General features: G+C 41.2%; 3 protein-coding genes across 3 annotated transcripts; 1 reads left to right on the top strand and 2 right to left on the bottom strand.

The window, feature by feature from the left end:
- Positions 1-2890: 2890 nt before the first annotated feature.
- On the bottom strand, positions 2891-15099 carry LOC129152797 (uncharacterized). The gene is made up of 15 exons (XM_054731146.2): positions 14314-15099; positions 14025-14060; positions 13579-13869; positions 13215-13511; positions 12157-12249; positions 10911-10979; positions 9918-9959; positions 9110-9211; positions 8738-8756; positions 8512-8531; positions 8404-8420; positions 8237-8300; positions 7233-7273; positions 3871-6700; positions 2891-2952 (listed from the first exon to the last, which is right to left on the bottom strand). Exons 1-14 carry the CDS (start codon positions 14345-14347, stop codon positions 6614-6616), a joined length of 1212 nt encoding a protein of 403 aa, XP_054587121.2. The 5' UTR covers positions 14348-15099; the 3' UTR covers positions 2891-2952; positions 3871-6613.
- A 433-nt stretch (positions 15100-15532) lies between these two features.
- On the top strand, positions 15533-18006 carry h1m (linker histone H1M). The gene is made up of 8 exons (XM_015960088.3): positions 15533-15978; positions 16043-16296; positions 16366-16471; positions 16539-16579; positions 16752-16851; positions 16916-16956; positions 17271-17402; positions 17681-18006. Exons 1-8 carry the CDS (start codon positions 15885-15887, stop codon positions 17921-17923), a joined length of 1011 nt encoding a protein of 336 aa, XP_015815574.3. The 5' UTR covers positions 15533-15884; the 3' UTR covers positions 17924-18006.
- Positions 17924-19628, bottom strand: LOC139068994 (transmembrane and coiled-coil domains protein 2-like). Its single transcript, XM_070549937.1, has 4 exons — positions 19544-19628; positions 19217-19381; positions 19017-19146; positions 17924-18433 (listed from the first exon to the last, which is right to left on the bottom strand). Exons 2-4 carry the CDS (start codon positions 19363-19365, stop codon positions 18140-18142), a joined length of 573 nt encoding a protein of 190 aa, XP_070406038.1. The 5' UTR covers positions 19366-19381; positions 19544-19628; the 3' UTR covers positions 17924-18139.
- Positions 19629-25062: the final 5434 nt, after the last annotated feature.

Here is a 25062-nt window from a genome sequence, read left to right as displayed (position 1 = left end):
TCTGCTGTTGGCACACACAGAGGACCTGCACCTGTGGACTCCCATAATCCAACTGGGCGCTCACTGAAGGTAGTAGCACATCTGCAGAAGGAGTTGTTGTAGAGTTAAACTCCACAAGTAGCAGCTGAAGTAGAAGCAGCAGGAAGTTGTCTGCTTGGTCCTGGTTCTGATTTGGAGTCGTGGCTTGACTCTGGATGTGTGTTATTGTGCATCTCAGCACGTTCTACCAAAAACTCCTCACCTCCATCTCCACCGTCACCTCCTCCAGCTTCCCCGGTGGCCAGTTGCTTCAACCTCAAGTTGATGGAGCCATAAGTCCTCTTGGGTCGAACGAATGCTGCCCTGCGCCGGTACATCTCGCCCTGGCAGATGGACACCATGAGCAGCACAGACAGGAACATTCCTCCCAAGGTCAGCAGACCCAGCCCGGCGATGATGCACTTATCCAGGTGGGAGCCCAGTTGAGCATAGTACATCTCCAGCTTCTCCATCTGACGTGCAGACACAGAGTCCGGGTCCACTTTAGCCTCCCTGGGGATGGTGTAGGCGATGACCACCAGAACGATCCCACTCACAAGGAACACCAGCGCCAGGATGAAGCCGTAGTCCGCAGAGTGGTCGTCAGCCGGGCTGAATGTTGTAAAGTCCTGGCCGTCCTCCTGCCCTGCCCCTCCCCCTGCTCCTCCTCCCTCCTCATCATAAGACTGAGGAGAAACAGGTTGCTGAAAAAAAAGGTTGGGATAGACTAAAAATAATGATGATAAAACATAGAAATGCAAAAAGACACAAAGCAATTAATATCTACATCAGTCAATAATTAAAAAATAAAATTCTCAACACGCCTGGTTTTCTTCCTTTTGGGCTGTAATTCAGAGCTTTGGCAGCTTGGTAACTCCAGTCAGCTCTGCCTTGATTATCCTGTCTTTGTCTGACTTCAGATCCTAAAAATAAGCTCATACTTAGGATTTGGCTCTGACAGTGGTGCAGTCATTGTGAGCTGTTTCAGATTCACGGTCCAGTTTTCATTTGTTTAAGAAAAGACTAAATTAAAGTTGTAAACAGCTGATTGAGTGGGATGGACAAAACATGATTATTTCAGGCATATTTTAATAAGTAGATGCCAATCAGCTGAACAGTACTGATAGTAACATTTCTACAGATGTTACTGGGAGATTAAACTCTTACAGTAGAAGGAACATTTCTATAAAGATTCTGAATCCAATCAACGAGGACCAAAGATACAACCCCGAGGAACGCCACATCTAATGATTTCAGCCGAGGTTGATTTGACAGAAATAATTCTGAAATTAGCTCTAACATGTGAATTGTATGTGATTTTTTTTCCATCCTGGTGAGAACATCTAGTTGGGTAAAAATGGAGTCTGGAGACGCAACACAGGTATTGGAAAAATTTGCACTGTCTTAAGGACTATCTGAGCACAATTCTGTTCTTATCTGCAAAAGGATACGATGCCCCCAAACCAAATTCCTCTGTGCTGAAGCTATGAAGACATGAATACCCCACCATGACATGTGTCTAACTGGTCCAATTGACGAAACCACACTCACTTTGCTGTTGTTTGACGTTGAGGGCTGACAGTTTGGTGACACGGCCGATCTCTGCTGCTCTTCCTGCTGGTGGTCCAGCTCCACGTCCTGCTGGTAGGAGGGATTCTCGAAGCCTCGGCCGGTCCAGGGTGCCGAGGCCGGCGTCGGGGACAGGCCTCTCCTACCTCCTCTCAGCTCATGGAGCTCTACTGCGTTCAGAGACGACTCCATCGGCGAGCGCTCATGTCTTCAACAGATCTTTGATCTGTTTGGTCCCCCTAACATGATGATTTAAAGAAGAGAAGAAGAAGACCATCTTTTATATAGCGCCTCTCAAGATAAAAATCATGAGGTGCTTCACAAAATGAACAAAAAATTTAAATATAAAAAGATTTTAAAAATTATTAAAATATGTTTAAAAGGAGAAAAGAACAACAAATGTAAGAAAAGGGAGAGCAAAAATGAAAAGGAAAGAGGGAAATGAATGGATCCCACAAAAGGTGGAATAAGAACAGAATAAGGAGAGGGTTGTGATGAAGATCATGCAAAAGCCTGAAGCAGTCTTCAGCAACTTTTTAAAGGAGACCACTGAGTCCCTGATATCAGGCTCAGAGGGAGAGGGTTCCAGAGTCTGGGGGCCACAGCAGCAAGTGATCTGTCACCTTTGGTCTTTAGCCTGGTGCTGCACAACCAGTAGCCTTTGATCACTGGACCTCAGGGACCTACTGGGGGTGTAGGGACTGAGAAGATCACCAATGTATGATGGTGCTTGTCCATGTAAAAGTTACGTGCACATTATAGATTTTGTTTTCTTTATGGTAATTTGACTGGAAGAAACATTAGTGTTGTCAGGGGTAGGCAATCCTAGTCCCGGAGTGCCGCTATCCAGCATGTCTTAGCTCCAACATACCTGAATGAATGGTTGATTCACCTGTTAACCAAGTTATCAAGTGCTGCAGAAGCCTGTTAATTACGTCCTACTGAATAAAATCAGATGTGTTGGAACAGGGAAAATACAAAAATGTGCTGGATATTGACACCCAGGGACCAGGATTGCCTGTTCTGCTTCAGACAGCATCTAATTCATTTATAATTATTTCCACAACTAAAATTTACAGTAGGTGAAATGCATACACTCAAAACTTTATTAATTAATCAAAAATAATCCCCATCATATCTGAAAAGTAAGTGAGTAAATGCATTTGAATAAGTTTTCAGAGGATACCATCAAAAAGACAAAAGCAAAACAAATTCAATCTAATATAAATACATTTATAAAAGACGCTTTGTGCAGTTGCAGATTTTTCTGCAACGAGGATGACTTACACGAGTCACAGGTGTCTCACCTTGGTTGTTACTTAATTCCATGTTTTGTTCCACTCACCGCCCTAGTGTTGTCACTTCCTGTGATGATAAATGACAAGTTAAGCTCTGATGATGAGAGAGATCCCCAAGCATCACGCTGATCTAAATGGATCATTGATGCAGAAAATCTGCTTAAAAACAGGACAGTTTAAAAAAAAATCCCATTGACTTTAGAAAATACAACAACTAAAAATATTTTAAACTAAAATTAGCTGAGAGTCATTCAGGACTGCGCAACAGGTCAACTCAGGATATTCAGGGACTTCTGGGCTTTTGCAAAAGCATTTGACCCACTATCTGACCTGGTTAAGACCTCAGAGTCTGTTGGATCAGGATAGAGAATTAATAAAACAGATGGATAACACCCCTTTGACACCTTTACACAAAACTGATCCACACCCAAAAGCTGCCCTTAATCATATTTAGATTTATATTTTAGGAATATAAAAACATAAATATAAAAACGAGCAGCCGGTTATTCTCTGGGAAGCTGGGAAAACTGGCCCACGGACATACCTCCTATTTATCAAGCAGGGGGGAGGGGGCACTGGGAGCCCGAGTGCCCATGAGCAAATTGCCTTCCAGCCTGCATGTGCGGCCGTCACCATCACCGTGACCTTGTGATGCGCCAAACGGCCAAAAATCTGGACCTGCGTGTGAGCGCGAGCGTGTAATAGATAATAGCACGAGCTGACAACTTACACCTGCTTAATCACCCCGACCAGGCGGCACGTCTCACGGACTGAGAGCGGAGGGAGGGACAGAATCAACGGACGGTTGTCTTCCGGAGGAAATTCACCGGAGAGAAACGCGGGGCTGGGTTTTCAGCCTGCGAGCATCCACTCCGAACATAAAAAAATATGTAAATTATATAGGCCTACGTCGCTACGCGGTAGATGAGCGGGAGACACCGGGAGCAAAGGATGGAGAGGCTGGAGGCTGACGGCGGGGACTCACCTGGAGCTGGACCGGGCGGCTGTTCACGTCGCATCCGGAGAGATGGATGCTGCTGGTGGGTGATGGTGCTGAGGGGCGGGGAGGGGAGGGGGTGGGGGGCTGACACTGACCATGCGCAAAAGCAGCTTGTAGGTTTCTGAGCTGGAGTCACACGAACCTTTGACCTACATCATCCTCCTGATCCGTCATGTGGGAATGCAGCGCCACCAAAGCCACAAAAAGACTAAAGTTAGATTTTATTTTATTTTATTGTTAAATCAACTGATCTTGTAGTTTTATTATTTTCTTACTCTGCAGTTGTTCAAAATAAAATTGGAGCAGGGTTTCTCAGATTTTTGTTTTTATATGAATATTGCTGCATCAATTCTCAGCCATTAATCCTCCAATAAGTTACTGCAAAATTAAATTTGAAATTGTAGTGGTGTCAATTTAATGTGTATAAAAAACAAGAGTGGAATTTTGGATTTTTACATTTAAAAAGTTCATTTCGGGTATGAATGATATATATATATATATGTTTTAATTAGAAAATCAAACTTTGTTTAAACCCTCAGCCTATAACTATTTATTTAAACAGTAAAGCTTAAATATAACGTTAAGATCCTGATCAAATCACTCAGTCATTAAACTAGTTTAAAAATGTTGTTTTCTCTGATTGATGCTGGAGACGGTTTTCCTCTTCACCTTGACAGGAAGCAAATCTGCACCAGGAAAATATACATATAAGATTATCACAATAAAAAATGATCCCGCAATCCAACACTGTGGGTTTTCTGTCAACAGATTAATTGCGTATAAAAACCAAGTTATGAAAGCATCCTCCTTATCTTGTGGAAAAAGCATTATTTTAAATTCTGCTTTGGATATATTTCTCTCACACATCCAACACTGATTCACTATCAGGAAAAACAACTTTTATCTTTGAAAAGAATAATCTCCATACACGTTTCCATGGCAACACACATCTAGCACATCGACAGGGATCTAGCACACACAGGGTGCGATAAACCAGAGGTCTTAAAACCTTTGGTTTGGTTCTCTGCTGATTGTCTGCAGCTGCAGCAAACACGCTGCAGGTTTTAGTTCATTCAGACAAATTCAGCATTTAAAGTCACAAAAGGGAGTTTAATTAATGATCTCAATAGCCCAGGATGCTTTGGTGAGACAGAAAATGTTAATGCTCGTAGGTTTCTTCGGTCTGCTTTTGATGGTGAATACATTTTGTTTTCTCAACAAATATGTTAAGAGCGCTTGTGTTAAACCTGTTGTTTCTGATTTCATTTCATCGGAAAGCTCCATCTTTCCCAGTTCCATAAAAAATGTGATCAGTGATCACACACTGCTTCATTACTGAACTTTCACTCTGCAGGCTGCTTGTTTTCACACAAATCTCAATTATTCTTCCAATAAAAACTGAAGCAATGTGTTAAATTAGGATGAGTTGTAGTTGTTTCAGACATCCTCACGTTGGTCGTTTACATACTGGCTTATTTGATCTGAGATGTCTTTTCTGTTCAGTGCTCTGTATGAAAGTGTTTTACCAATAAAGCTTTCATAATTATGTTTACATAGTCCAATAGTAGAGAGTTGTCTCCATCTGTTTTTGCATGCTGAGGCCTTTATCCTTATATCACTTTTTACTAGATTTACAACCGCTCGGTTCAAGGTTAACTCAGAATTCAGCAAATTAGATTGTTTTATGTTTTCATGTTTAGCTTTATAATCCTTCATCCCACTCAGCATTCAACAATAATGTTGAATGCTCTACATTAATGATTAACGAGTTAACAAATGATTGATTTATTCGGAAAAGGGTAGAATGTCTTCTCAGGGATGAGGTCCTGCCCCAAGTGGAGGAGTTTAAGTATCTCAGGATCTTGTTCACGCGGATTGGTGCTGCAGTGATGCGGGCGTTGTACCGGTCTGATGTGGTGAAGAGAGAGCTGAGTCAGAAGGCGAAGCACTCGATTTATCAGTTGATCTACGTTCCTACTCTCACCTATGGTCATGAGCTTTGGGTAGTGACCGAAAGAACGAGATCACAGATACAAGCGGACAAAATTAGTTTTCTCCGCAGGGTGGCTGGGCTCTCCCTTAGAGATAGGGTGTGAAGCTCAGTCATCCGGGAGGGGCTCCGAGTAGATTCGAGCCAGTTGAGGTGGCTCAGGCATCTGGTCAGGATGCCTCCCTGATAAGGTTTTCCAGGCACGTCCAACCGGGAGGAGGCCTAAAGGTAAACCCAGGAAATGTTGGAGGGACTATGTCTCTCACCTGGCCAGGTAATGTCTTGGGATTTCCCTGGAGGAGCTGGTTCAAGTGGTGAGGGAGACGGAAGTCTGGGCCTCTCGACTTATGGCTACTGCCCCCGCAACCCGACTCCGGATAAGTGGATGAAAATGGATAGATGGATGGACGGATGGAGTTTGTTTTATATTCTTTGGTTGTGAGGGCTCTTTTTAGCATTTTAGATTTACTGTTTTGTGTCTGCTAGTACGTCGCCCTCTTTTGTGCACTTTGGTCAGCTGACATGCTGGTTTTAAATGCGCTCTACAAATAAATATGGTAGGGTAAGATACAGTCTGACATAAACAGAATCATCATTAAATCAATCTGAGACATGAACAAATGCTGCAAACATTTACAGCTTTTTATAACTCATAATAGTATTTTTATTCATTAACACAAATGCAAATGCATTCATCTTTCTGCTGCCTATTTTCTTCTCTGTGAAACAATCAGTGTCTCAGTGAGTCTGCAAGAAGCTGTAAGCCATGTTAGTCGATGGAGGTGGCAGCTCAGAGATGATGCAGTACATGTGGTACACGTCAGCCTAGAAATGTAAAACAGTAAGAATGAGACCAGTTCAATGCTGTAAAGTCAATAACACTGGATTTAGAGCAGGCTTTGGCTGTAATAACTCTTGTTTTTGTCTTCAGGTGGGTAAAAGTCAAAGGATTGTGTGGATAATGATGATTATTGTCACATATATGATGTTTTGGTGAATGTTTTTCTATTTATGATCTCAAATTGTGCATCTGACCTTAAGGACCTGTTAGAATCTGAGCTGCATGAGTGTTTAGAGTGATGTTAGCATACATGAGCATCTTGTGGTGGAGATGCACTGCACTGCAAATAGTCAACATCGCATGAATGTGCAGATCATGTCTATATTGAATCTGTCAGACCACATCTGTAGGACGTCCAAACTAGGTCTTTGCACAGTGGGTGAGTTAACGACCTGCAGTGGTAATCATATCTATGCTCATGTTTTAGTGTTTTCAGTGAAACAGAAATGTACAACTATTAATTTCTAACTTTATATATATTTATTTCTGTTTTGTTCTATTTTGTGCAGCACCTACTTCATCGTTTTGCAGCTCTATCTGGTGAAGATTATCAGAACCTGAAAGAAAAGAAACCAAAAACTAATATCACTCTTGTCAAGAATTTAAAAAATGTTGCTATTGAATAAAATTCTTGCAAATATAAAAGATGTCCCATTGATTAATGTTTTGCATTTAATTGGTCACTTGTTGCACAAAATGTGAACTAGTTGAATCCATTCATCAATTTTCTTCTGCTTATCTGGAGTCAGGTCGCAGGGGCAGCAGCCTAAGCAGAGAGGCCCAGACTTCCCTCTCCCCAGCCACTTGGGCCAGCTCCTCTGGGGGAATCCTAAGGTTTACCCGGCCAGCTGAGAGACAAAGTACCTCCAGCGTGTCCTGGGTTTTCCTTTAGGTCTCCTCCTGGTTGGAAATGCCTGGAAAACCTCATCAGGGAGGCATCCAGAAGGCATGCCCAAGCCACCTCAACTTCCTCTTCTTCATGTGGAGGAGCAGCAGGTCTACTACAAGCACCTCCCGGATGACCAAGCTTCTCACCCTATCTCTAAGGGAGAGCCCAGACACCCTGCAGAGATAACTCACTTCGGCCGCTCGTATCTGTTCTTTCGGTCACTACCCAAAACTCGTGACCACATGTGAAGGTAGGAACGTAGATGGAATGGTAAATCGAGAGCTTCGCCTTCCAGCTCAGCTCTCTCTTCACTACGACAGATCGGTACAATACTCGCGTTACTGCAGACGCAGCGCCAATCTCATGCTCCATCTTTCCCTCACCTGTGAACAAGACCCCGAGACACTTAAACTCCTTCACGCTGAGGCATTCTACCCCTTTCAGACTCCAACAAGTTAATTTGTTTGGATAAATATATTAATCTTGAAAAAGAGCACCGTCACCGAAACTTTCTCAATAAATGTGGTAAACCATATTCTACTCAGTGACGTTTTGTTATGTTTCTTTCAGGCATGTTTTCTGGTATCGTTTTAACAGATTCTGTTCAGGTTTGAGGAATAAATTAAGTTACCTGTAGAGTCAGTCGCAGGTATGTACTCGATCATGCTGTGAACTCCAGTCTCACATGCAGATGTCTTGAAAAAAAGCATGAAGATGTGAAGAGAAATGTGAGCACAGGAATATTTGTTATGAGAAACTTTAATTAGAATTTTTTTTGTTTGCTTTGTCAACACTTACCGTGCACGTCAGTTCAGCTAAAACAAAAGATAACAGGAAGATCAATGAATCAGAACTAAAAATAACTTTACGTGACTTATAGTGATTGTTTCTGGATTTAAACATTACCTGTGAAGTTGGTTTGATTTCTGTAGAGGAATAAACAAACATCAGGAAAAGAAAAAGAAAAAGCAAAAAAAAAGTAAAAATAAAAATAAATCAGAAATAAAAATATTACCACCATTGCTTTATTCTCTGGGGTTTGTTTTATTTGGGCAACATGAATTAACTTTATCCTCACTGTATAAATGTTCATTATGGAGATTTAATTGTACTAATAAATAAATGATCTCACCTGCTTTGAACATTTTTGTCTAAAAAAAGAAAGAAACTGAGTTTTAGAACACCAAATTACCTGGTTAACTGATTGATTTTCTTTAGAAACACTAGTTTGTCTACAGTTCTGCAATTACAAAATTCTATTAGGTTTTGATGCAGGTTTACAACACAATAATATTGAAACTCATGGGCCTTCTGCTGCAAATTTAACACAATAATCAAGGCAAATGTACAATTCCTTCAAAATAAAATTTCCTGAACAGTGCTATCACATCAAGCTCAAAGTGAAATAAAACACGTTTGTGCACAATTTAGTGAAATAGCTGAGATGTTGTAAGTTTTGCTCTTAGAAATTATTTAGTATTGTTGACATGGGTGTAATTCTCACCAGATGATCGTTTGGCGCTGACACAAGCCAGCACAAATACTATAATGCCTACAGTCAGTCCAGCACCAGACACGCCCACTAGCAATGCCCATCTCAGTCTTCCTGTTTATATAACAAACAACATTTAATTTAGCAAAAAGACACTTGTGTATTTAATTCACTGAAATTCAAGTAAACGCAATATGTGCAAAAATAATGAAGAACATTTCAAAAAGGCCTTCAGTGAAAGAGGATTAATATGAAGAGACTCAGGATTAGAATACAATGGATGTTTCTGAGGTGACCATTTTTTATCTAAAATAGTTCATAGTTTGCAGAAATGAAATTCAAAGACAAAAACATTTTACAAAAGATAATTCTTTCATCATAAAATCATAAAATAATAAGGTGGCTGATTTTCCTTTTGTTCTGAGCATCCTGTTGAAGGATTCTTCAACTTCAAAATTAGGTGAGCAGTTATTTATCCTATTTCTTATTCCTCTCAGGTACTACACTCCTATCTGTGTTGTTGTCTCTTGGTGCCACATTTTCAGTGTTTTTTCCAGCAGATGTTGCCTTTGCTGCAGATGTGTGCATCTCTGCTTCTTGAACATCTGCATATTCATGTAAGAAAAGTATAAGAACTTTACCATGGAGTAGCGTGTGACTGTGTGTGTGAATGGGTGAATGACTGTGTTGTTAAGCGCCTCGGGGGGGTTGTAGAAGAAGGCGCTACACAAATAAAGGCCGTTTACCATTTATGGCACTAGTGAAATAACCCACACTCAGAAAAAAAAAAACAAAGTTCATAAACTGATGGATACTTTACCAGATGTTAGTTGTGCTGTGGTTACAGCTGCAACAGTCTGACCTACAAAACACCAAAATATGCTCTGTTAAAACACCAAAAATATAAGAACCTGTTAAACTCTGCTTTAAAAGATGGATTTCATCTTTAGGGTCATAAGTGTATTTTTGTTAGATAAAACAGGCAGCGTGTTCAGAGTTTTGCATTCCATATTTAACACACTCTGGGGCACACTGACAGAAGTGAGGTTTCCATACCAGTCATTCCGACCACCACCAGCAGGCGTGAGGGTGAAGTGTCTTGCCCAAGGTTACAACTGCAACAGACTTACTGAGACGAAAACCTGCAACCCTTCAGTCACAGGGCAGGCTTAACATCATAGACATGAATACACAGAGGTCCAATTGGACGCTAGAGAGCGTAACTGCATCGCCGTCATATTGGGTGGGTTTCCTTACTCTCCAAGCCCAACTGGAGTCAAAGCAGAGTGAGAAAATATGCCCGTTTTTTGTGCAACCTATGGTTGCAACAACCAGTGTACTATTGAAAACAGATCATGTGGGATTACTATTGACTTTTCTAGTCTACCTGTTGGGATTTTATATGGAAATTTATTTTATATTCGTTTGTTTTGTTTAATTACAATTATATTTTAATTATCATGCCATACCATGTGTCTGACTTTGTGAAAAAGCATAATAAAAAGGTGTTTTTTAGTTGGGTAAGCACCTTCCCTAGATGAAATAAATGCACTGAGGGTGAATGGAGACCCATCCAACATGGCGGCTGGCCACTACGGCAGCTCCAATATGCAGCACCAGTCCATGAGGTGTCACTGCATATGATGTCTGTGCTTCATCACCCCAGAAGTGTGAGTTGTAACAATTTTTACCTAAAACATTTGCATATGTGCAGAAAACCTCACATGTGCAACAGAATGTTCTTTTATTAGCATTACCGTAATGACTAGAATAAAACGAGATTTTCACTATTCATCTCAATCTGACGACTCACCTGGATTTCTGTATGAAGTCCTTGTTTTAGTCTGAGTAGAGATCAAAGCAACAGTGGAGTGGACAGTAACTGATAGTCAAAGATAAACAGAAAATTACATCATACTCAGAGGGGTACATCCAACATCTGACACATGACTGTAGGCATTTTGCCAAAGATTATTCTTCATTTCATACAAAATTTTTACCATAAATAATCAATACAAGTGATTTTCTTTATGTTCAGAACATCCTATTGAAGAGTCCGGCTTCTTCAAAGTCATGCTATTCCAACAGTATACCATACCATGCCGGTTTATTCATACAGCACATTTAAAAACAGCATGGGAGCTTATCAAAGCGCCTCCCAACATGGAACAGAGAATAAAAAATACTAATGAAACAGTAAAAGCAGATAAAAACAGCAATCAAATCACACAATAAATAGTAAAAAATAGCCTTCAAAAAAACAATACAGTCATAAGCCAAAAGCCATAGAAATGGGTCTTCAGTCTTGACTTGAAGACAGAGACTGACACCGTATGGAGATGGGGAGGGTATTACAAAGGACAGGTGCAGCGTGCACAAAAGCCGGCTCCCCTTGCTTTATCTTTCATTTTGGAGGTGCACAGCAGCAAGCGGTTGGCAGACGTCAGAGATTGTGCTGGCAAATAGGGTGTGAGTAGGTCTGAGGGTGCCAGGCCTTACAGAATAAGAGCAAGATTTTAAAACAGACCCTGAAGGTCATGGGCAGCCAGTGCAAATGTGCCAAAACTGGTTTAATGTGACTACGTCTGCTCATGCTTCTCAGAAACCTCACAGCAGCATTCTGCACAAACTGTACATATTATAATTTAAAATAAATTTCCTTCTCATAAACTCCAATCTAAATTCCTTAGTGCCAAAATAATCAAAACGTTTTTTCAGTTGTGCATAAACATTCATTTTGTCGCGATGTGTGGCTGGAGATGGTGGACCATGTGTGGTGGTGGGTTCCGGAGGCAGAAGAGCAGGCACGGAGAACGTAAAAACGAATTTAATCACAGAACGGGAACGGCAGGAACAAACACAACGGTGACAACAAACAACAATGATCTGACGAAGGAACAGGAGCAAAACATGTGGTATAAATATACGAGGCTGATTGGGAACACATGGGCAGGTTAACAAGGGACAGGTGAAAACAATCTGGACTAATCGGGGCAGGATAGAGACACAGTCAAGAGGGAAGGGGCAGATCGTGACACATTTACCCTGAACATTCCTACCTATGTTATCATGTCCCGGTGTCACATTTCCCATGGTCTTTCCAGAAGAGGTTGTCTTTGCTTCAGACTGATGCTTGTCTGGTGTTTGAACATCTGTAGTCATGTTAAAAGAAAGTGTAAGCCCCACTCTACCACGACACTAGTGAGAGATACTCTACACACAAACACATTTCATAAACTGCATTAAAGTGGTGAGGCTCCTTGACAGCCTGGCCTACAAAATGAAAAAGGTCATTTTGAGATATCCAGAATATTCTAAATAGATGTTTAAATATTTTGTACCTGTGGTTGAAGCTGATGCGAGACTCATCTTTAATCTGTTAAACTCTGTTAATAAAAGGATTTTAACATTTGGGTCATAAGTGCATTTTTTCCAGTCAAAAAGGGTTTAATGTTATCTGACTAACACAATAATAAATCTGATACCTGCTGTTAAAGTCACTCAGGTGTTGGGAGCTGAGATTATGGTCCAGCTATCAGCTAACTCTGTCTCATTACAGGTAAATGTACAATGTGTATTTTTATTATTGCTTTGAAGAATGAGTTATAACAACATTAAATAACGTTTTTTTTAAATCACCTTTCTGAGTTAGAAGACTACAAAGCTCTTTACAGTACAGTGTATCATTCATCCATTCACACACTGATGGTGATGAGCTACAATGTAGCCACAGCTGTCCTGGGGTGCACTGATGAAGACAAGACTTGTTTAACCAGGTGCCACCAATCCCTCTGACCACCAGCAGGCATGGAGGCTGAAATGTCTTGCTCAAGGAGACAATGACTGGATGAGCCTAGGTTTGAACTGGCAACCCACCAAGAGAACTCTTAACCCGTGCATGGGGTTGGACCCTTCAGATGAGTCCCATTTTCTTGTTAACTGACCAATGGGTGAACACACAATCTCTGATCTGGCTTCTCATGGCCAAGTCACAATCTTTTATTGTTACGTTTGAGTTCTAGCAGCAATCAGAACTATTTAGACCAGTCTAGTTGTGTAAAAATCTAATAGAGTGGAAAATGAACAGTGTTTGGTGCATTCATGTTCTCTGACTCACCAGTCAAGTTGTATGGATCACTACGAGGAGAGAAAGATTTCCCGTCACTGTAATCACAGCTGGCATCCTTCTGTTGAGCTAATTGTAGATGACTCAAGACATCTTCTTCATGGATAAAAAACTGGCAGAACCACTGATGGGGCTTGTTCTTTTTACCCCTGATGGGTTTTGTTTGGGCTGGAAGTTTTGCTTCTCCAAAGTACAGATTACATGATGTATGAGGGTCCACAAATCCAGGCAGGGAGCAGATGAAGATGAAATATGTATCAGCATCAACACTTATTTGTGGTTTTTGGCCTAAAAAAATAATTAGTGTGAAAGGATTTAATGGTGTCTGCTGTAGTGGTTAATAACTGTCACTTACTGATGGTGATGTAGGACGGATCACTGTGTGGAGACGGAGCATTTACAGCTCCATTAAGCACCGTGTAGAAACATTTGACTTCAATCACAGCAGGGGAAGTTTTCTGTGACATTAACAGCAGCTCAGTTCCTGTAAAGGTCTTCACACAGGAACAGGGCCTTGGAGTTTTTCTGTTCACATAGAAATAACACTGATGCACAGAAACAGCAGACGGAGCCCGGCAGCTGAGAGAGACTGAATCTGTTGGTTTGATCAGTGATTGATTCTCTGTCAGTTTAGCCTGAAGAAGAGCTGGACATGAAAACAGAAACGGGTCAGATGTGAGTTTGAAAGATTGTCACTATGAAACTTAAACTGATCCATTACTTTAACAGCAAATGTAAAAAAAAAAATCATAAACTGGCAGCACAACCAGATCTGATGGATAAAACTAACAATGGACTGACCTTTTGCTTGTGTTACTTGGATCTGTATGAAAGAACCTGTTAGAAATATGCCGTTAAAATAAAAACAGTTGTAACTTTAAGAAAAGTGACACAAAATCATAAGAACATTTATTTAAGTCATTTAAAGGTCAGAATCAAATGTAGAATGAAATTGTCTCCAGTTTTCTTTCAATCTCATGTCATAATAAACAACAGAACCAGGGAGAAGTCGCTAAATTAAAATGATTTGCTAAAATATTATTCATGTAGTTTTTGAAAACATAAGTAACTGATGTTGGAATGTACTTACATGTGAGGATACAAATAAACATATGTCCAGCCATCGTGAAGACTCTAACTGTACTGAAACTTTCAGAGTCTCCGACCTCACATGTGAACCAGAAGTTTCTGCTGAAGTACTTTACCACATGAGCACCTGAAAGAGTCACAATCTCAAACCACAACACGTCTACAACAAGCTCCGCCTTTGTCACGAACCTGAACACGGCTGTTCTGTCATGAAAAAGTGGATTCTCGTTTCTGCCTTCCGGTCAAAGACAACGTTGCTTCTTCTTCTTAGTTCCTTTTGTTCTTCACACATCTGACAAGGTCTCAACTTGTGCACAGTAAAGATAGTTGTTGTTATTTAGGCTACAGAAACAAAAGTTCAAATGCTGATGTGTAAAGGTTTATCAATCATGGGTCCTCACACCATCCTGTCCCCAGATAGCACACATTTAATCAAGTGTCAAGTCAGTTTTCTGCAGCTTCTAAATGTCAAACAATGATCTTAATCAACGTTCTGTTGGACATTTTCAGTATCAAGATGATGGTTCGCGTCTTTTATGTCACCATGGAAACTACAACTAAACATCTAACCTGCTCCAGGACAAACAGGTTTTAGATACATCAGAGTACCAACAAAGGTGACCAAAGATGCAAAGACAGGAAAGGCAGCATTCTCTGGTTGGAGCCGGGATCAAACCTGCAACCTTCCAAAAACTGGACAACCCACTCTACCTCCTGAGCTACTGCTGTCCCATAAAGTGGTGATGAGGCCTTCTCACCCTTCAGCTCTGTTTGACTGTAATAAGAACCTGATTCATTTCCCAGCATCATGCTTAAACAGCCTAAAATTAAAAGTGATTACTTCATAGCTGGTTCATGATGCCGGGAAATGAGAAATTATTATTATTATTATTATTATTATTATTACTGAATTCTAGTTCTAATATTTGCATTCCCTGCCTCTATGGCATTACCCCTTCATAAACATTTTTCATATGTGATCAAAAATTAAATGTGCAGTTTGTTTTAGACCAACCTAATGTTCATTTCCCCTTTCACATAAAAACTGTGTGGGCTAAAAGCAGGGGTCTAGCGCTGATGAGGTCATCGCGTCTACATTAAATAAGAAACACAAAAGGAGGAGCTACCGCTAGTGGTGTAAACACGTTTTCTTGTTCTATTTTCGAGTTTCATCGTGTTGTGTTCTGTGCTGAAGCTTTTTTCTATTTTCACTGGAATTGATTCATACGCAATCTCACGGTTTTCCAGCTATTTTAGCAATAATAACGGGGTGCACATTGTTTTATTTATTATCTAAAAGCACAGCAACCCATAGAGTAAATAAATAATCTCTGAAAAAAACAACACTAGAATTTTGACAATTTAGAGTTCTGCAAGGATCCAACGGACAGGATGTGCCGCCACCACCTATGGCCGTCCAATGAAAACTCAGTCCGCTTCAATCAGCTGCTGATGAGATTCACCTGGTCTCATCTAACCGGAAATAGAAGCATAAAGACGGACTTGCTGAAAGCTCCACAGGTTTTAGATGCTATTTAACTTCATTTTGCGCCTCACTCTTACTTTTACGCAATGCCTCCCAAAAAACGAGCCGCGGACTCAGCTAATCCAGAGCCGACTTTAAGCAAAGTTTCTGCGGAGGAAACAGCTGGGACGGAGAAATCTGGTTTGTGAGAAATGAGATGAAACCCGTTTAATTTTGATTTGCTTTAAAACTTTACTCCTTCTAGGCGCAGCCGCGGTGCGTAAACGTACTCATCCGACCACAGCCGCCATGGTGCGAGAGGCGCTGAAAGATCTGGACTCACGGAAAGGAGTGTCGTCCCAGGCGATCCAGAGCTTCATTAAGCAGAAGTACCCGTCTGCGGATGGGGTGAGGTTGAAGTACTTGATCCGCACAGCCTTGAAAAGAGGGATGGAAACCGGGACTTTGGTGAGGCCGGTCAACCCCAGTGTGACCAGCGGTGCGCTCAGAAAATTCAGGGTAGGTGTCCAAGTCTAGCCTCCAAACTGACAAAACACGATTTATTTATTTATATCTGTTTTTAATTAGCTTGCTCCAGAAAAACAGCCAAAGGCTAAAACTGAAAACACAAATCCAAATGTGCAAAAAGCACCAAAAGCAGCCAAAGATGGAGTCAAAAAGACTGAAAAAGCTGGTAAGAATAACCTGACTAAATTATATAGTTTGCAGAGCATTTGGTAAATATACGTATTTTCTACAAGGTTCCACCAAGAAGAGTTCTGCAAAAGATGAGTCTGCAGAGGTGAGACAAGTGTAGCTTTTTTATGACTTTCTTTTTGGAAGAATTGATGCACAATATTTCATTGCCCAGAGAAAAATAAAGTACTTAAACCCCAATCACCATGCTCTTTGTATGTTATATTTTGGGCTGCTAACCCTAATCATCAGATCTCTGCATTTTTTAAAATTTCTAGAACATGAAGCCTTCTAGAAAATCAAAGAAAGCTGCTGAGGCTGCATCATCAAATGTGCCGAAAGCAGCCAAAGATGGAGTCAACCAGATCCAATCAGCTGGTATGAACAAATAAAATATCTAGTTTGGGGACTATTTTGGTAAATGGACATTTTACCTTTCTAGGTGTGCCCAAGAAGAATTTTTCAGAAGTGGAGTCTGCAGAGGTGAGATGATAAAAGTTATCAGCATTTAGCTTTATCTATATGGGTTAGGGTTCTGCCTAAAACTGTCAGCGGTCTGTCGTCGGGTAAAAACTCAGCACTGCATTTGAATTTAAATCGGCCTTTGCTTTTGGCTAAGAAGTACACTGATAGATGGTACATTATGATGTCACAATGTTGTGAGTGTGTATTTGTTAGTGGCTCCACCCTCTAAGTCTGTTAGGGAAAAGCATTTGTTGCATTTTTCAAACAGGAAGTGGGAGTTGAGTAAGAATCTGGTGGGGGTGACTTGCTTTTTAAGCTTTTTTTTTTTCCAGGACATTAAGCTCTCCATGAAACCAAAGAAAGCTGGAGAATCTGCACCCTTGAAGGTTGTTCCTGCAAAGAAGCCAAAGGCGAAACAAAGCAGTGAGGGAAACTCTGATTCAACCAAATCTCAAGCTACAAAGGTGACAAAAGATGCAAAGACAGGCAAGGCAGCCCAGAGTAAAGCTGCTGAAGCACATGATGATGCTCCTGCCCCAAAGCAGCTGATAAAGCTAAATGCTGATAACTTTAATCTATTTTTTAGAGAAATTTTGCCAAATGTCAAATTGGGAAAATGCCAGTATTTAAATTCTGATCACCAAGCTCTTATTTACTTTGTATACATGCTGTTTTGCAGCTGCAGGCAGAACTTGTGAGATCTTGACTAGTTTTGTCATTAAGCTTTTATTTTGTATTCTAGGACATTAAGCTCCCCAGGAAATCAAAGAAAGCAGGAGAATCTGCATCCTTGAAGGTTGTTCCTGCAAAGAAGCCAAAGGTGAAACAAAGCAGTGAGGAAAACTCTGACTTAACCAAATCTCAAGCTACAAAGGTGACCAAAGATGAAAAGACCGGAAAGGCAGCCCAGAGTAAAGCTGCTGAAGCGCACAATGATGATCCTGCCCCCAAAGCAGCTGGAAAACGAGGAAAGAAGATGGAGTAAACTTGGGTTATGATTTTAAACAGATTTTAAACTGTTCCTTTTTCAATAAACTTAAAATCTTTAGCAATCTTGTTCTGAACTGACTGATGGGCTCTGATCTCATAATTTAACACAAGGAAGTTTCTCTGCTCTTTTCCTAAAAATCCTTTCTTATGAGGAAAGTGGATTTCTGAAGGGTAATCTGTGTTAAAAGCCTTTTAATTGACTCCTTCCCCTCTAGGGTAATTCTAGGACAGAAAATGAGTCCCAGTACTTCCAGGTGAAGTGGAGAATGATGGCAAAAACCAAAGCCAATCGTATACGACCAGATGGTTTGAGCAGGAGAACAATGTGGGATAGAGTAGTAACCAGATTTAAGGTGATGGACATAAAAACTAGAAGCACTCTGATCACCAGTTCCAGCACTGCCAGGGCCATGTCCTTTGGCCTTGCCGTCTCTGTCTGCAACGCTTGCTGTTGCTGCTCTTGCTCCAGGTGGAGGAGACGGGTGTGACAATTCTCCAGCGCCTTCTACAAACAAAAGAACCATGAGAGCAGTGATTTTTTTTTTAAATCTCTGCATTAGCTTTACAGTAGACTGTGTCTGCAGTGATACAAATGTTGTACTGATCTGTTAAGAGAGTTGAGCCGGAAGGCAAAGTTCTCGATTTACCATTTGAACTAACGTTCCTTCCCTCACCTATGGTCTCGAGCTTTGGTTAGTGATGGAAAGAATGAGATCATGGATAGCTGCCAAAATTAGTTTTCTCTGCAGGGTGGCTGGGCTCTCCCTTAGAAGGTTTTGACGCTCGGAGTAAAACCGCTGCTTCTCCACATCAAGAGGAGCCAGTTGAGGTGGCTCGGGCACCTAGTAAGGCCGCCTCCCTGGTGAGGTTTTCTGGGCATGTCCAACCAAAAGAAGACCCAGGACACGCTGGAGGAACTGTTTCTCGGCTGGCCAGGGAATGCTTTCTGATTCCCCCAGAGGAGCTAGCCCAAGTGACTGGGGAGAGGAAAGTCTGGGCCTCTGCTGAGACTACTGCCCCCACGACCCAACATCAAATTCGCGGACGTAGGTGGATGGAATTTGCTTTAAAAATGCTTTCGCACTTACAGTAACATATGTTTCTTGATGCTTGTTGTCAATCTCATCTTGTATGCAGATTAAGTCTTCTTTCATGTCTGAAAAGTTCCCCTCAAAAAGCTCTTTTGTGTTGATGAGTTTCTGTTCTAAAGCTGAATACCTAGGAAAAATAATTCAATCACAAACAGGAAGTGGAATTGTAAATGTGACGGTAAAAAGCCATTACCAACTTTTCTTTTCCTTCCTGAAATGCCTTGATGACCTCTGTTTTGTATTGCTCATGACGTTTTTGAAGGCTTTCCAACTCTTTCTTAAGGTCATCTTGGGTTTCCCACATTATTTTAATCTCACAGCAAACAGCATCTAAGTCATCAGCCATCTTTCCTCTGGAGAACCTGTCATCAGCAGAAGATAAGTCACTCTCACTAATCTGTGTCTGGTTTACCTGCAGCTCCTCAGAAGGTGTAGGTGTTCTGCTCCTGTGGTCAGAACCTTCATCTTCCTCAATATCATACAAGTCAGCAGCTAGGTTAATCTTGTGAGTGATGGATACATACCTGGTGTTAGAAAAAGTTGTCTTAAATTGGTCCACGGTCTTGAAAATGCAGGAGTTGAATTGAACTCACGGATTTTATTGCATCTTTGCATTGCCTAGCAACCAAATGCATTTTGGCTAAACAATAGTTTTTGCTCTAAATGTGCTTTATGGAACTTCTGTGGGTTTGTGCTATGAGCAACGGTACCATACCATACCAACTTTATTTCTATAGCACAATTTAAAATACTGTGAGAGCTGACCGAAGTGCTGAACAGGTGAATCAATTCAAACAGAAAAATACTAAATCAGTAAGGATCTAACAATTAATAAAAGGCATTGTTGTAAACGGAGTGATCCAAGCCAGGTTTTTTCAATATCGGCTGTACAGGTGCTGGCCAGTAAATTAGAATATCAAAAGGTTGAAAATATTTCAGTAATTCCATTCAAAACGTGAAACTTGTACATTATATTCATGCAATGCACACAGACCAATGTATTTCCAATGTTCATTACATTTAAATTTGATATTCATAAGTGACAACTAATGAAAACTCCAAATTTGGTATCTCAAAAAATTAGAATATTCTGAAAAGGCTGAATATAGAAGACACCTGCTGCCACTCTAATCAGCTGTTTCACTCAAAACACCTGCAAAGGCCTTTAAAAGGTCCCTCAGTCTTGTTTTGAAGGCACCACAATCATGGGGAAGACTTCTGACTTGACAGCTGTCCAAAAGACAATCATTGACACCTTGCACAAGGAGGGCAAGACACAAAAGGTGATTGCTAAAGAAGCTGGCTGTTCGCAGAGCTCTGTGTCCAAGCACATTAACAGACAGGCGAAGGGACGGAAAAAATGTGGTAGAAAAAAGTGTACAAGCTCTAGGGATAACCGCACCCTGCAGAGAATTGTGACGACAAACCCATTCAAAAATGTGGGGGAGATCCACAAAGAGTGGACTGCAGCTGGAGTCAGCGCTTCAAGAACCACCACGAGGAGACTCATGAAAGACATGGGATTCAGGTGTCGCATTCCGTGTGTCAAGCCACTCTTGAACAAGAAACAGCGCAAGAAGCGTCTCGCCTGGGCCAAGGACAAAAAGGACTGGACTGATGCTGAGTGGTCCAAAGTTATGTTTTCTGATGAAAGCAAGTTCTGCATTTCCTTTGGAAATCAAGGACCCAGAGTCTGGAGGAAGAGCGGAGAAGCACAGAATCCACGTTGCATGAGGTCCAGTGTAAAGTTTCCACCGTCAGTGATGGTGTGGGGTGCCATGTCATCTGCCGGTGTTGGCCCACTCTGTTTCCTGAGGTCCAGGGTCAATGCAGCCGTCTACCAGGAAGTTTTAGAGCACTTCATGCTTCCTGCTGCTGACCAACTTTATGGGGATGCAGACTTCACCTTTCAACAGGACTTGGCACCTGCACACAGTGCCAAAACCACCAGCACCTGGTTCAAGGACCATGGTATCCCTGTCCTTGATTGGCCAGCAAACTCGCCTGACCTTAACCCCATAGAAAATCTATGGGGTATTGTGAAGCGGAGGATGCAATACGCTAGACCCAACAATGCAGAGGAGCTGAAGACGACTATCAGAGCAACCTGGGCTCTCATAACACCTGAGCAGTGCCACAGACTGATCGAGTCCATGCCACGCCGCATTACTGCAGTTATTGAGGCAAAAGGAGCCCCGACTAAGTATTGAGTGCTATACATGCACATTCTTTTCATGTTCATTCTTTTCAGTTGGCCAACATTAGAGAAACAAACATTTTTTCATTGGCCTTTAGAATATTCTAATTTTCTGAGATACCAGATTTGATGTTTTCATTGGTTGTCACCTATAAATATCAAAATTAAACGTAATAAACATCGGAAATACATTGGTCTGTGTGCATTGCATGAATATAATGTACAAGTTTCACGTTTTGAATGGAATTACTGAAATATTTTCAACCTTTTGATGATATTCTAATTTACTGGCCAGCACCTGTACTGTATAACCGCACTGTAAAACCGTAGGAAACACTCCAGCGCTGAGACTAATGTTAAAATGTTCACGAGTGCTGGACTCAGTGTAGACACCGAGTCACGTACCAATTTAGACGAGAGGCAGTCCATCTGAGAGCCAGCTGGCTTCATGGAGCTAATTAACTTCATCAAGTCAGGAAGTTGAATTGGAGCAAAGTCTGAGAAATCAGGCAGGCCAGGTGGTTCCACATGGACAATTTGTCCTACAGGCTGGAGGCTGAGTCTGATATCACGGATCTTATTTTTTTTAAGTTCTGTATATCAGTGCACAACTGAGCAATGAGAGTAAGGCCAACAGACTCAGTTAACAGCAGTAAGGAATTAATTGTCTGTACAGTTCAGATTGGTCTCCATGGTGTTGTGAAATTATGTTAGAAAAACAGGTGTTTCAAGCAGTTCTCACAGCTCTCTGGTAGCAGGAAAGTGCATCAACCAGAAGCTGCCTGTCTTTTTTTTCCACCTCCTCTCCAGTACCCTGCACAGCTGCCTAAGGCTACGAGTGTAGTTGTTTAGCCAAGGGTCAGAAATGGTCCTTTTCCCCCTAAGAGGGGCAACAGCGTCCAGGGCGGCAGAGCAGGTCTCATTGAATAGATGCAGAAGGCCATCAACATCCATGCAGGAAACTGAAGGGGGTGGAATGAGGGAACCAAGATCCAGAATAGACAGAAAGTTGGAGGTTATACTTGGAGATAAGCACGTTCTAGAGTAATGAACAGCCTGTCTCCGGGCTGAAGGAAGGAGACGTGAGATGTTGAATAAAATCACAGCATGGTCAGAAAACCCCACAGAGTCCACAGACAGGTTCTGTGGGGTTTGTGCTATAAGCAGTGGTAATTTTTTTTAATCATAAATTATATTATTGATTTTTGTCAGCCTGGTGAGTTTTATTTTGCTCACAGTGGTTTGAGCTGGATAAATTAAACATTTATTTGTATAAGAAATGTAATTCCATTACAACCCACTATTTGGGTTAAGTCACGTCAAGTCAAGGTTTATTTATATAGCACATATTGTTATGAAATATTTTACTTGTTATATTTTACTTATTTTATAACTTGTTCTTATTTTGCTCACACACACACACACACACACACACACACACACACACACACACACACACACACACACACACACACACCCTGTTGTACAAACTATCATGCACATTTCTCCCATGCTTATCTTGTCATACACTTGTTTGTGTAAATAAACTTTGAAGGGGTACAGACTCTCGTAGTTGTAATTCTCAACTGCCTGAGCTGCTACCCTGATTTGCATTTCAGCGGTGTGTGTTGTCTCTCATTCGTTTGAGGTTCGGCATAAATCCATAACATAAACAAAGTGCAGAACAATAAAAGCATTGAAGTTAGAATATGGGACATTTTAATATAAAGCTATTGTAGGAACCATATGTGTTGTTTTCATTTACTTTCTGCATGCATGAGAGGAGGCTTGGCCTCATTTGATTGGTAAACTGATTGTGGAAGCACCCGCCTACTTAAGCCAACGCAGATTAGACTCGGTGTGGCTGTGACGGGACAAGCAGTTTTTTACTGTGTGGCGAGGACTGTGGCTGTGTGTAATGGACTCTGCGGACTGTCGTTGGGGCAAGTAACGCATTCATTGAAAACCACTTTAACTGCAGTGAATGGATCATGACTTTGTGGAAGAAGACAAATAAATAAACATCATCAGAAATAAACACAAGCTGCAATTTTTTAAAACGCACGTAAAGACTACCAACCGCCTCAGTAACCAGTAGTGCCAATATATAGGGCATTGGTATTACAACTATATTTGTAAAAACATAATACCTCCACACGGCGTTCAGAGATGTGCCGAATGAAGGTACAGTTTTCTCCTTTAAAAGCTAAATTTAAATAGATATATAATCAAATTGTTATTCTGTCAGGCACAACATTGTGTTTGTGTTTACATCTAACAGCCACTAGAGAGCACCGTTGCGCTAAAAAGTCCGCTCATTCAGGGAAGGTTGAGACTGTGTAAAACGGCAGACTTGATAAGTCAAGCAGCTGAGTCTGAGCCCAGAAGATGTAACGATAAACACTGTAGTAAAATAAACATATTAAGAGAAATTAGTCCTTATCCTGTACGATTTGTCTCTAAACATGATGCTGGAACGTGTCAGCAGTGAACCAACGTCGGCAGGAAAATTAGTTCTGTTGTTACAATACCACCTCTGAACACCAGAGGTCGCCAAAGTGTTCGCCAGTGTCTGTGTTCCATGTTCAACCTTTAATAACATTAAAATTTTCTAGAAAACCAAAATTTAAATCACAGACCACAAAGACAAAATGCCACTATAAGTTATAGTGGGTTGAGGGTTGTTTGTAAAGATGAATAACTTACAAAATCAACACATTATCTCAAGTTACCATTTATTCTAAGTAATAAACTGGTTAAAAATAGAACTAAATGGTATATTTTTATTGTTTTGTGTACCTCTTCTGTTAATTGGTCAATAATAAGATGCACTTTATAATTTAATTATATAACAAAAACTAATAACTAGAAAACTGAAGAAATTGCAGCATAAACATACAGAGTCTTAGCCAATTAAACCTGGATTTTCTCACGTTGTGGGCAGCGGAACCAGGGCTGCATCCCATTTTCAGAGAAATTTCTACTTGATACGTTCAGAGGAGCACAATCTGCTCAGCTGTAGAAGTGGAATGTCATCATCATTGAAACGTGATCTTCCACTTCAGCTGCAAGTCAAAATGCTCAGTAAAGCGTTTCAAAACTCCTCTACTTGCTTGACTCAAAGAACAAGCAGGATAAAACATTTTGTGTCTACATCTAACAATTGTTTTTGAAATTTAACATTTTTTGTTACAACAGTGACACCTAGTGGAGAAATTGAACACCCCCCCCCCCCACACACACACACACACACACACAAATATACACATGCTGTCACATGATTTACCCGACAAAATCTTTTGATTTCATGAGTTTAGGGGCAAAATTTATTACAGTCTTTTTAAATATTTTAAAAACTTTGATTTCCACTCCCTGGGGTGCCACCTTATAGTGGTGGAGGGGTTTGAGTGTCCAGATGATCTTGGGAGCTAGGTTGTCTGAGGCTTTATGCCCCTGGTAGGGTCACCCATGGCAAACACAGGGATCATGATAAATGGCCTGTATTTGTATAGCGCCTTCTTGTCATTCTACAACCCCTGAAAGGCACTTCCCAACACAATCAGTCATCCACCCAGTCACACGCTGGTGATGATGAACTATGTAGCCACAGCTGCCCTGCGTACTGACAGAGGCAAGGCCTGCTGAACACTGGCACCACCAGTCCCTCCGACCACCACCAGCAGGCGAGGCAGGATAAGTGTCTTGCCCAAGGACACAACAGCAGCATTCTGTTCTCAGAGACAAATTGCTACACAAAGACCCCTAATGATGATTACCACAAATGAGCAGTGTTCCCTCGCATGGACGCGGGTCACCAATCTGGAGCCAGCACTAGAGGTGGGGCAT

This window comes from Nothobranchius furzeri, chromosome 3 (genome assembly GCF_043380555.1).
Source record: "Nothobranchius furzeri strain GRZ-AD chromosome 3, NfurGRZ-RIMD1, whole genome shotgun sequence".
NCBI lineage: Eukaryota > Metazoa > Chordata > Actinopteri > Cyprinodontiformes > Nothobranchiidae > Nothobranchius > Nothobranchius furzeri.
Note: the sequence above shows the minus strand (reverse complement) of the source record. Positions and strands in the feature narration are given on the sequence as shown.